The sequence below is a fragment of the Trachemys scripta genome, chromosome 7 (genome assembly GCF_013100865.1).
Source record: "Trachemys scripta elegans isolate TJP31775 chromosome 7, CAS_Tse_1.0, whole genome shotgun sequence".
NCBI classification, from domain to species: Eukaryota; Metazoa; Chordata; order Testudines; family Emydidae; genus Trachemys; species Trachemys scripta.
In genome coordinates this window covers 109915109-109928227 of record NC_048304.1, presented here as the reverse complement: position 1 = coordinate 109928227, position 13119 = coordinate 109915109, and the positions used below count along the sequence as shown (strand labels likewise).

General features: G+C 42.3%; 1 protein-coding gene across 1 annotated transcript in view; it reads left to right on the top strand.

The window, feature by feature from the left end:
- The window catches only part of INPP5F (inositol polyphosphate-5-phosphatase F), a gene marked incomplete at its 5' end in the record, with an annotated part of 100441 nt that extends 93262 nt beyond the window's left edge, over nucleotides 1-7179 (top strand). The window contains 1 exon segment of the mRNA XM_034775887.1: nucleotides 4452-7179. Coding sequence (XP_034631778.1) covers nucleotides 4452-5601 — 1150 coding nt within the window. The 3' untranslated portion in view covers nucleotides 5602-7179.
- Nucleotides 7180-13119: the final 5940 nt, after the last annotated feature.

The following is a 13119-nucleotide window of genomic DNA, read 5'->3' as shown; positions in this document are numbered from 1 at the left end:
TGTAAAACTTTCATTACATAACCTTGTCTTTATCTCTGTCTTGCAACATTTGCTAGAGTTTCAGTTGCTATGGAACCCATAAGCTTTGAATGTCCTGTGAGTGTGTTTAAAGTTTTAGCTGTAGTGGAACAAACAGTCCTTGTAAATCATAGTTGTTATAAAAAGACAAAGGAGGGAAAAGACAAAGGATCATCTGAAATATTAAAAGCAAACAACAGTTGAAATTGGGGGGCACAAAAGCCCATAGAGAGATTATTGAGATTCCCTTGGATCAACAAAAAAAAGATGACTAGAAGGTAGAGATTTTGCAAGGGAACAATATCTTGCATATGGGAGAAAATGTATAGAGCCCTCAAGAAGTGCCTATGTGGTGTGTATTTCAGAGCAATTGATAATTGGTGGAATAATTTAGTATCCATATTTGATATTTTTGTTAAGTTTTCTTGATTACTTTTAGGATTTTTAATACAGATCTTCCTGTTTTCAAAAGTTTATCTTCATTTATTGGTTTCTTCTCATCTGGTGTTGCAGCCTTGGTGTGCTACATCAGCATTGATTGCTGTAGAAATGACTACAAACTATCCCAAAGAGGGGTGAGATTTCAGGTTTATCATAGAATCATAGAATATCAGGGTTGGAAGGGACCTCGGGAGGTCATTTAGTCCAACCCCATCAACTAAATCATCCCTCAAAGCAGGACCAATCCCCAACTAAATCATCCCAGCCAGGGCTTCGTCAAGCCTGACCTTAAAAACCTCTAAGGAAGGAGATTCTACCACCTCCCTAAGTAACCCATTCCAGTGCTTCACCACCTTCCTAGTGAAAAAGTTTTTCCTAATATCCAACCTAAACCTCCCACACTGCAACTTGAGACCATTTCTCCTTGTTCTGTCATCTGGTAACACTGAGAACAGTTTAGATCCATCTTCTTTGGGACCCGCTTTCAGGTATTTGAAAGCAGCTATCAAATTCCCCCTCATTCTTCTCTTCTGAAGACTAAACAATCCCAGTTCCCTCAGCTTCTCCTCATAAGTCATGTGCTCCATCCCCCTAATCATTTTTGTTGCCCTCCGCTGGACTCTTTCCAATTTTTCCATATCCTCCTTGTAGTGTGGGGCCCAAAACTGGACATAGTACTCCAGATGAGGCATCACCAATGCCGAATACAGGGGAATGATCACGTCCATCAATCTGCTGGCAATGCCCCAATTTATACAGCCCATAATGCCATTAGCCTTCTTCGCAACAAGGGCACACTGTTGACTCATATCCAGCTTCTTGTCCACTGTAACCCCTAGATCCTTTTCTGCAGAACTGCTGCCTAGTCACTCAGTCCCTACTCTGTAGCAGTGCATGGGATTCTTCAAATTAATTGTAAACCACTTTAAATGTATGAAGTGAAGATTTTATTACAAGTACCCCACATTTATATGCTGCAAAATGGATTGTATGGTAAATTGGGAAGGGGAATGTTGTCATGTTGAGAATAAGTTTAAAGAATGATTTGAACTCTTGGGTGTTTAAAAATCCTTATTATTCTCTGGAAAAATACAGTGAGGTTTCATATCAGCTGCTCACAGATATTTCACTAGAGTTTCTTCACAAAGATTAGAGACTGAATGTGTGATGAAAATACCCACTGTGTAAGAGGCAGTGTTTTTCGAGGTCAGAATTCAGGTTAATTGCAGACAAGGCCTGCATTTAATAGACTTCAGATAATCTTGTTTCAGGATATTTTCACTTGGCGCTGATGAGATACTGAAAAGTCTAAATGGCCAATATTTTTGGTGTTTGTATAGAACTGGTATCTAAACCAGATACGTCAGTATCTCTCACCAATTTGTTTTTTTCTTTACTAGTTTGTTAGTCTTGTATTGCCATCTTTATTCATAAGTAAGTAGTTGAAGGATACTTGTAAATGAAAGTTGTTCTTGAGGTGTAATTACCCATATAATGAAATACTTACCTTCTGTACTATTGTTTTTTACTGTTTTCTCAATTGACAAATTTCCTTGTAGCTGTAAATATATACTCGTCTTTAAGAACTAGATTTTTCTCATCAAGAACAGTATGATGGAAACTGGAAGCTTATTGAGATGTTTCTCATATCTGAAATGTCAATACTTAGTATAATTTTGGAAGGGATATAAACCCTCATGCTTCAGGTGTAAGTCAGTCTTGTACTGAAGGAGTAAAGAAGACACTTGCCTATGGACAGGTTATTCTGTAATTATCTACTTCAGAGTAGAAGGAAGATAGATGGGTTGTGCTATTTCAGTTGCCTTATTTTAGAGGTTCTGAGAGCACATCACTTGCATTGACTACTAGAGTGGTGGGTACTCCCAACTTTTTTTTTTAATGCTAGGGAGCTGCAACTTGTTGAGTGTGTGGTAGAGAAATTCCCTCCTTAAGGATACAAGGAATGAATAACAAAGAGGAAACTTATGTAGACATTTGTTTATATACCACCAGGAGAGGAAGAGAAGGCTTCCTAGACCAATTCATTGTTTATAAGCTGCAGAATACTGTAATCATAGGTTTCAGATATCAGTGAGGTTTCAAAGAAATCCAAACAGGCAACAATAGCAACAAACTTCCAAAGTTATGTAGAAAATAACAGTGTGATACAAAATAGAGAAGGTGACACAGGGAGAAACTGATTGGATTTGGATGAATAACAGAGAAGCTCTGAACAAGTGACTACAAGCTACTTCCTACTCAGGTAGGAATGGGTACCCAGAACCCAGGAATGTATGCATATTGTATTTCATGAAAGCAGATCACTGCGATTTAGAGTCCCCATATCCACAAGAGTACAAGAAGGTGAAGAATTCTAAAGGATTTGCAAATTAAGGCACAGCAGACAATAGTACTTTTGAAACAGAAGAATGAAAGAAAAAGCTAAAATGGTCCTAAGTAAAAGGTGATGGATGGTAATGTATTGAGCAAGGAAGGGAGCATGTCTGCTGGGGTACCACAGATCAGTAGTAAGACTGGTTGTATTTAACATTTTGCTTAAAATCTAGAAGAATAGTAAGTAGTCTGTAATGAACCTTGCTGATGAGAATAAATTGGAGGGAAGTGCAAGTACTAACGAGGACAGAGAAATAAGAAAAGGACCTAGAAAGTATGAACATGGACAGAAAATAAGAGATTTTCCTGCGAAAAAATGCAAGCTAAGTCATTTGGGTGGTTGGAAGGATTGAAACCATCTGTAACATGCTCAATTAAAAAAGAAAATCAGAAAACAGTAATGCTGAAGGAAAACAAGGAGTGATAATCGACAACTAATTATATTGAAGTTTTCAATGTGAAATTGGCTCAAAAAAGAGGCCCCCCTTTTTCAGGGAAGTAATAATGCCGTTCTGTAGCACTGGTTAAGCTGCCTGTGGAATGTTTCATTCAGTTCCAAGAATCATATTACCATAAAGATATTGGCACATCAGACTGGAAGTTCAGAAAAGAAAAGGTAATCAAGGACAGAAGAGAATGAATGAGACAATGAAAGGTGTTAATACTAAGAAGGTAAATTATTTAGTGATAAATATAGGTGTAGGGAGGATAGAGTAAAACTTTTAGGCTAGATTCATGAAAAAAAACTTTGACAGTTGAAGAATCTAGGGTCTCCCATCAAGTGGGACTTTCCCATATATTCTATAGAACAATCCTACATTGCCAGGGAAAGAGATCAGCCAGTTCACCTATTACTACTATCTGTTGTTTTCTCCTGTACTTCCCCTCTTGGTAATATTGTTATTTATGTGTACTGTTTGCTAAAGCAGCAAACTATGAATATTGTTCTGTTTCTTACATTTAGAGTGTCAGATGTGATGTAATTCTGTCATGAACAGAAGTCTAGGTACTGATTTCAATCTGTGGTCATAAACTTGCCCATAATAGCTGTATTATTGAAATACATCTCTACCACGATATAATGCGACCCGATATAACACGAATTCGGATATAACGCTGTAAAGCAGCGCTCCAGGTGGGCGGGGCTGCGCACTCTGGCGGATCAAAGCAAGTTCAATATAACGCAGTTTCACCTATAATGCAGTAAGATTTTTTTGGCTCCTGAGGACAGCGTTATATCGGGGTAGAGGTTTAGTCTTGGGTAAATTTAGTCTTTTCAGTAAATGTTAGTTGTATGAAATGGCAGTTTCCCTTTTTTCCTTGATTAATCCCATTTATTTAAAGATCAGCAGAAAAACAACTTTCAAATCTTAAGGTTTTTTGGTTTGGTCAGGTTATACCAAGTGAACAGTTCGTCGTAATATCTCACTGGTCATTCTTTTGGAATGGTTCTAAAAATACATTTCATTTGCTTGTATCTGCATCTGTTAAAATATTAAAACAATATTAACTGGGATATTGTGAAACTTGTGATTTAGAAGTATAACTACTTGATTAACTGTACAAGAAAAGACATTATTTTCTCTTTAATTTTTCAGGAAGAGCAGTAAACCTCATGAGGACATCATTGGCATTAGATCCCAGAATCGAGGATCCCTGGCCCAAGGCAAGAATTTCTTAATGAGCAAGTTTTCATCTCTTAATCAGAAAGTCAAACAAACCAAATCCAATGTTAACATTGGCAGTCTTCGCAAGTTAGGGAATTTTACCAAGCCTGAAATGAAAGTCAATTTTTTAAAACCCAACTTGAAAGTTAATCTTTGGAAATCAGACAGTAGCCTTGAAACTTTGGAAAATCCAATGGCAGATACTAAAGTTCGTGCTGAATCAGATATTGAAATATCAGATGATGACTCTTTTCATTCCGATGACTTCCTGACAAATTCTAAATCTGATGAGGACCATCAGTTAACTGGCTCTTTAGAGAATGTGGGACAGATAGACTATGTTTTGCCCAGCTGTGGTATCATTGCATCAGCTCCTCGATTGGGTAGTCGGTCCCAGTCTATAAATAGCACTGACATCAACATTAGCATTCACATTCCTTCAGAGATCCATGTTACCCAGGCTAGCAGGCCTGAGTGTGAAGACAGACCTATGCAGGGAAGTCCTTTTGCTGACAATGTGGCGATGGAGTTCACTAAACCCATCGATGCATACTGCCACAGATTTGTACAAGATGCTCAAAACAAGATGACTGAAGATTCAGTGGCAGAGACTGCTCCTCAAAAGCCCTGCCAAGGAGTAGATCAAACCAGCAATAATGCTTCTCAGAAAACCGAAACCTGGTCAGAAACAAACAGAGACATCCCTTCAAGGCCATCTAAATTGGATGTACCATTTTCTGAGTCAGGTTCTCAGTTCTTAGCTGTTGAGGAAGTTTTCTCCAATAGATCTCATAAGAGCCCAGGATCTGCATCCAGTATTCTTGAAGTTGAGACAGGACTTCATGAGACTCCTTCTCCCGCAGACAGTAACGGCAGCAGAGCAGTCTCCCCCTTTGCTAAGATCCGCAGTTCTATGGTCCAAGTTGCTAATATTACACAAGCTGGATTAACCCAAGGGATAAACTTTGCAGTGGCAAAGGTGCAGAAGAGCCCAGCAGAACCAGAGACTGTAAATGAAGTCCAACAAAATGAACTGATAGAAATGTTTACACAGTGCCAGACCCGAATAATTCAGATTTAGTTGCTAACTTAGAAAGTACTGTTGTGGCTTGTACATATTCTTAAAAATTCATACTGGAAGACCCATGTAACGTGAATTGCCACTGAACACTGGGATAAAATACCAATAATTATGTTTACAGGAAGTGTTTTTGATGCAAGTTGATTTTGGTTCTGAATAGGTTTCAGAATTCCCTCAAGCAGCCGAGATGATAGAAAGACATACCATACTGAACAGGTAGCCTATACACTGGTATTTAGTAAGCACGCTGTTCATTTTAAATAGATTGCACAGTTATCTTTTTGAGACAAATTTTGTAGGTCTTCTGATTTGTGTAGAATATTTATAGTAAAAGGGGCTGGTACTGCACTTCTTTTGTTACCTTACTAATCTTGCACTGCACCAGCAACATATTTTACTGACAAATTACATTTATTCTATTTATTTTTGAACTACTTTTTTTTTTTTTACTTAATTTTTTGTGTGGTTTCCATTGAATTCTCGACACATTCCTCAAGAAACGGTGTCTTTGCAATGGAAATTGATACATTTTGCTATACATATAGTTACATTAACTAGAAGTTTACTCTTCCCTACCACCACTCTTGTCTGTCCTACCTCAATTAAAGGATAAGACAGGTTACAACAATCTATAATATCCAATTGCCTGAAGTGCAACTTCTTAAAGTTTGTGTGGGGGGTTTGTGTAAAACCAATGGGAACTAATGTTCTTTTAATTATCTTGCTGGTGTTAAAGTTATCCTTTTCCCCATTCTGTTCTACTAAACACACTGATCTATAATTTCTTTGTCCCCTATAATAAGGTAAAACAAACAGGGTATTCTACATCTAGAACTAAGTGCTTAGTGTATCAGGGTACATCCTGATGTTCTGTTCATTTTATTAGAAATTGTAACTGTCCTTTAGCCAAAAGCAGCAAGTGATTAAGCTAGCAAACCATAGAAGAAAAGTGTAGTCATTCATGAGGTTAGTCTGGTGATTTTTAAAATCCGATTATAGTAACACGTATCAAAACAGTTCATTTAGTTTAAACCAACTCAACCTTAGTGATATTTGCATGGATGAGGCTGAACTTATACCTGTGCAGGGAACTGGGTACCAATAAATGTATGTTTAAGGAATTAAATCTTTAGATTCTTGATTTTTTTCCCAGAATTGGCCTTCCAACACTGTTCTGTTGTAGGATATCATCTATAGAAATTATAGCATAAAGCAGGATCTTGCTATACAGTGGTTCATAACTATAACCACCACTATTCTAGAGCCAGTGCCTCCGTGTTTTAGTACATGTACTGTAGATAGATCACACATGGTGTTCTAAGCAATTAACAAGTGTCATGATGGTAGCAAAGTGTCTTAGAACCTCTCTAGTGTAACCGAAGTAATTACTGTCTGGTCTTTGATAAACAATTTCAACTTTGTTATTTATTTGTTTTATTACAGTGATGCAGTTTGTTTTGTGGAGTGTGTCTATATACATTTGTGACTATATTTAAAAATAAAATGCATTGTATTTTAAGGTGAGGGATGAACATGAGAAATATTTTAATTAAAAAAAAATAAAGAACCCAAAGAGGCTTTCTGGTTCTTCATATTTGAAAGGATATTGGACTTCAGTTCACGTTTCAAACCAAAGGAGCCATCTTACCAATTTAGCCCAGGGTCAGGGAAGGCAGTGTTTTATGTCTCCTTTTCATCTGCTTTTCCTGAACTGTACTGTCTACCCCTTGGCTCCCAGGTTTTAGTCCTATAAGTGCTTTCAGTAAGACATCTAAAAAACCCTAATTCCTTCACCAAAGGGAGTGGTGGATTCTCCATCTCCTTGAAAATATGTTTGAGCCAAACAAGTTACTAGGCTCAACACAGGAGAAACTGGATGCTATTCTCTAGCCTGTGTTATACAGGTCAGATCATGAATCATCATTTACTCTGTCTGTCAAGGTTCTAAATTTTCCTGCAACATTTGAAAAAAACAGTAACACTTAAAGCAATGCAAAGAGTGCAGGATGCCTTCAGGATGGTGTGCTATGGCCTTGGTACAAAGCGAAGGAGGAACTAATTTACAAATAGTGACACACCCAATAACAACTAAGTGTGTTTAATGTGTGTAGTAAGAGACAAAGCATTGCCACCCATGGTAGACAGAATGAGCTTGGAAAATTTGGAGGGATCAATAAGCTTCTGATGCTTATGTGTATAAAGAATGCATAGAGCAGAGGCATATTTAGAGTTTGGGTGGGTGGAGGAAGGAGTGAAACACTGAAGATCTGTTGTTCATCAGGGTTTTCCCCTTTTAGAATACTTGTATATTACTCACGACTTTACTGTTTGCACAAAGCACTTTGAAAAGTTATCAATGCTTACATCCTGCAACTTAAAGACTGTTACTGTCCGCTACATGGCAGGAATCCTCTAGTGATCCTGGCAAGCCACTTTAAAGCTCAGGGATTTCAGATGAAGAGCTCTGAATGAACAGCATTACTTGGAAGGTTCAGTTTAGATGTTGTACAAACTTTTTTCCTCAGAGCGCTACCAGCTGCACTTCATTCAGACTTACAGCATGTTCAGTGGTCCAAAGCCGGGTCATCTCTGAGCAGAGAATTCAAGAAGAGTTTGTTTGATTACATGGTAAGTGTATATATTGTGAAATGCTGGAGCTGGTCGTAACCGAACTGATTGTATTAAGCCTTTTTGTGAAGACTTGAGTATGTATGAGCCCAATGGAATAAGAATGACCTCATTGTGCTGTCAGGAAAACAGCTGAAGGCTCCCTGTCTAGCTAGTCTCTCTCTCCGCCCTCCATCCCCCGACTCAACAAGCTTTGTTCAAAAATTTTGCTTTCTAAAATGTCTTTAGTTAGACTAGCAAAAGCATCATCAGAACAACTTATTTCTCAGCTAGCTTAGAAGGAATGTGTTTTTCTCTCAGAAGTATAACGTTAGGGTTAATGTTAAACAGGGCTAAAACATAAAAAGAGTAAGTGCAGCTGCAGACAGTATTATTTCAAGAACTGTGTCCAGAATAATTGAGAATAGTATTTCTACAATAGCAAATTTCTCTTAGAAATAATAGGTAAATTGAAACTGAAAATACAGCCATCGAAGATTGTGACATAGCAGTTGTAAAGAAAATGTTGGGGAGAAGTATCATGTCCCTTAAGGGGAAAAAGGGCCTTTTGTTAAACTTGCTGCACGAGATGTACATTGTTTTAGAAACATGGAGAGTAAATGTGCTAAGTAGCATTTCTCCTTCTCAAGAGGTGGCTTGAGTAAATTCTATAGTGTTACAGTTGCTTCTCCTGAAAAGCTCTTGCTTAGTGAGGGTGTATTGCTACATATCTCTGTAGATAGACAGTAAGAGAGCTTAGCCTCTGTCTTATACTTGCTGCATGCTAGAACTATGTAGATTGTTGCCATTCTTGAATAGCTGCATGCTGTCAACCTAATGTCTGTTCAGTAGTTACCTTTACTGTACAACCCGAACTTTAATTGGATGTAGGTTACACCATTGCTGTGTAAGCTCCATGGATTAGCTTGCATTAAAAGGGCTGCAATTGAAACTCTTGTTTGTCCTAAGGATAACCAGCTCTGCTTAGATTGGATGTGCTTTGCTCGCATGCCTTCAGCAACGGAACCACAGCATAATCCTTTGTAAGGAAAGATGTCTGTCGCTGAAGATTCAATTTTAAATTAGATCAACAACAACAGTAATGGGGGTGAGGAGGCTGGAGTCAAACTATCTGGAAAACATGCAGTTAGTGAAAGTTTGTATTCAGGGTAATGCAGATAGAATGGGCAGTATTTGCATTCTGTCTACCTGACAACCTCCCATAAAGGGGTAATCTGTCTTTCCTGAGAAGTGTAGTTCTTCGAGTGCTTGTTCACATCGATTCCAATCAGGTGTGCGCACGCTGCGTGCACGGTCGCTGGAAACTTTTCCCTTAGCAGCTCCTGTTGGGTTGTCTACGGAGCCCCCTGGAGTGGTGCCTTCATGGTGCTCAATATGACCCTGCGGCCCCGACTCCCCTTCAGTTCCTTCTTACTGTCTGTGGCAGCGCTGGGACTGCGTTCACTTGCTTGCAAGTGCTCCCTTAGCCTAGAGTCTAGTTCTTCGTAGTTTTAGTTTTTGTTGTTAGTAGTAGTGATTGGGAACTGGGATCGATTGTATCCAGTCACCCACCTTGGGCTGCGGGGCATGCTGCAAGCCCAGGGGGTTAAGTGTTGTGGTGTTTGCCGGAAGCCTATACCCAATAGTGACCCCACAACTCATGCCTTAAGTGAGGCGTATCAAGCGGAGCATTGTAAGATTTGCAAGGCTTTCAAGCCTAGAACCAAGGAGGAGCAGGACTTCATTTAAAACAACTATTGATGGAAGCAGCACTCTGTCCCATCGCACCGGACAGCGCAGCCCTGGCCCCAAGTTCGTTGGTGCGGAGTACCCCGGTCCAAGTCTATGACTCTATGCTGAGGAAGGACTCTAGCAGGAGAGACTCTCAGCAGCCATTCCCTGGCACCGTATGTGCAGCACTGGTCTCGATCAAGGGACAGCCAGTACCATTCCTAGACTTCGTAGTCATGACACCGGTCCCCCAACCTCTTCTTCACAGCACTGACCGCTGGCACTGCCTTGGTCGTCGCCCTCGGACTCTGAGGCCGAATTGTTTTATTCAAGGTGCAGTAGGCATAGGTCTGGGAAGCGCCAGAGACACATCCAAACGGCCTGGCAACCGCAATGGCCACCCCCTGCACAATGGCCCTTCTGGCCCCCCTAGGTTTACCTGCAGGCCCAGGGTACCCCCTCAAGGGCTTCCAGGTCGGTGGCCTCGGGACATCACCCCTGCCCCTCTGGTGACGGAAGCCACTCTCGCCAGGCTGCTGCCTCAAACTGCAGAGCAGTCAGGGTTGTGGCTCCAGTGCCACCTGTAGCCCAGGACATTCCTGACTGGGTTGGAACAATAGGGGAGCCTAGCACAGTCCAGGAACAACGAGGGCAGCTTGAGGGCCATGAGGACGCTGTACCGCCGATTGCCTCATCATCCTCCTCGCCTGATGAAGCAGTGGCAGGAGCGTCAACTTCAGGTCCTCTGCCCATTGACCACAGGGCTCACCAGGACCTATGCCGACGCATTGCCCGTAATATAGGGCTACAGGCAAAGGAGGTAACTGAACTGGAGGACCCAATGGTGGACATCCTCGCTCTGGAGGGTCCTTCCAGACTGGCACTGCCAATAATTAAAATGATCCTGAATAATAAGATCCAGTGGCAGACTGCAGACTCCATTCCGCCAACCGCCAGGGGCGTGGGAGAAAGTACTTTGTCCCCTCCAAGGCATATGAGTTTTTATTCTCTCACCCATACCCCTGCTCCCTGGTGGTCTCAGTGGTGAATGAAAAAGAGTGCCAGGAGCAATAAGCGCCGGCTCCCAAGGCTAAGGAGGCCAAACATATAGACCTCCTTTGGCAGGAAAGTGTATGCTGCTGCAGGCCTACAGCTGAGGATAGCCAACCAGCAGGCTATCCTCAGCAGGTATGACTAACTCTTGGGACGCTACGTCCAAATACAAAGAGATGTTCCCTGTGGAGTTAAGAGCGGAATTCTTAAGCTCTGGTCTAGGAGGGGCAGGCAGGGGCCAGGACATCCCTTCAGGCCTCCCTTGATGCAGCTGACTCGGCAGCATGAACCATCTCCTCAGGAGTGGTCATGAGAACCTCCTGGCTCTGGGTCTTCCCCAGAGGTCCAACAGCCCCTGCAGGACCTTCCCTTTGAGGGCACTGGACTGTTTTCAGACTTGACAGACTCGAGGCTCCATACCCTCAAAGATTCATGGACAACACTGAAGTCTCTGGGGAAGCATATGCTTGCTACTCAGAAAACCTTTCAAGCCTCACCCCCAGCAGCAGCAGAGGCATTATCAATCCCACCCAAGGCAGGAATAATAGGCATAGGCCAGGGATTGGCAACCTTTGGTATGCGGCTTGTCAGGGTAAGTACCGTGGCGCTTTACCTGCCGTGTCCGCAAGTTCGGCCAATGGGGGTGGCTGGAAGCGGCAGCCAGCACATCCCTTAGCCCCCATTGGCCTGGAGTGGTAAACCATGGCTAGTGGGAGCCACAGTCGGCCAAACCGGCAGATGCAGCAGGTAACCAAAGTGGCCCGGCCCACCACGTTGCTTATCCTGGTGAGCTGAGTGCCAAAGGTTACCAATCCCTGGTGTAGGCTGTCTAATCAGTCATCAAGCCAGGGTCTGACTAAGCCACAGTCAGGATCCAAACAAGAGTTTTTAGGGGATGCCTGAGGATAGCTTGCCACACTCCACACAGGAGCCCTCCCCATTTTCTGAACTGTCTTATCCCTTGTACCATGTGTGGTCACTTATAACATTGGACTGTTGGGTCCTTTGCATGGTAGAAGTGGGATATTCTCTCAAATTCTCCTCCTCACCCTCTCACCCCTCTTCAAGGACCCTTCTCACAAGCAACTCCTTGTACAGGAGGTGCAAGTGCTCCTTACCTTAGGGGCAGTGGAGGTTGTTCCTCAGGAGCTAAGGGGTTCTATTCCCATTACTTCCTAATCCCCAAAGCAAAAGGAGGTCTTAGACCTGCAAGGACTCAACTAGTTTATGGTAAAGTTGAAGTTCCACATGGTCTCCCTGAGTTTGATCATTCCTTCCCTGGATCTGGTTTGCCACTCTTGACATGAAAGATGCATACTTCTACCTAGCCATTTGTCTGGCCCACAGACATTTCCTGAGGTTTGTGGTAAAGCACAAGTACTACCATTTGGTTTCTAGACAGCCCCCTGAATGTTGACCAAGTGCATGTCGGTGGTCATGGCCTTTCTCTGCAAAAGGCAGGTACAGGTGTATTCCTACCTCAATGATTAGCTGCTATGGGGGCATTCCAGGGAGCAGGTGGAGTCTCAAGTCCAGTTAGTCACAAATACCTTTTCCTGGTCAATATGGTCAAGCTGATACTGTCACCGCCCCCAAAGAACAGAATTCAATGGGGGTAGTGCTAGACTCTCTTCAGGTGAGAGCTATACTACCAGGGTCTAGCTCCCAAGCACTAACAGGAATCAGACTCTCAAGTGATACTCCACCACAACTCCATGGGTATGCCTGAGTCTCCTCGGACACATGGCAGCATGCACTTATGTGGTCAGACATGCCAGAGTGAGACTCAGGCCACTGCAGGCTTGGCTCGCCTTAGTTTATCACCCAGGCGGACACAATTTGGACTTAGTAGTAACAGTGTCGGGATGAATCCTAGACACTCTACACTGGTGGCTGAACTGCGAGGGAGTCCCATTCAGCACTCCTTAGCCGTCCATGACCTTGGTAATGGATGCATCAGACCTGGGTTGGGGGGCCCACCTAGGAAATCTACAGACGCAGGGCAGGTGGTTGTAATCAGAGATCCTGCTCCACGTCAGTATAAAGGAGCTCAGAGCAGTGAGACTAGTCTGCCAGACCTTCGAGAACAGACTTCAAGGTCACTGCATGGTGGTGTTGCCCGACCAT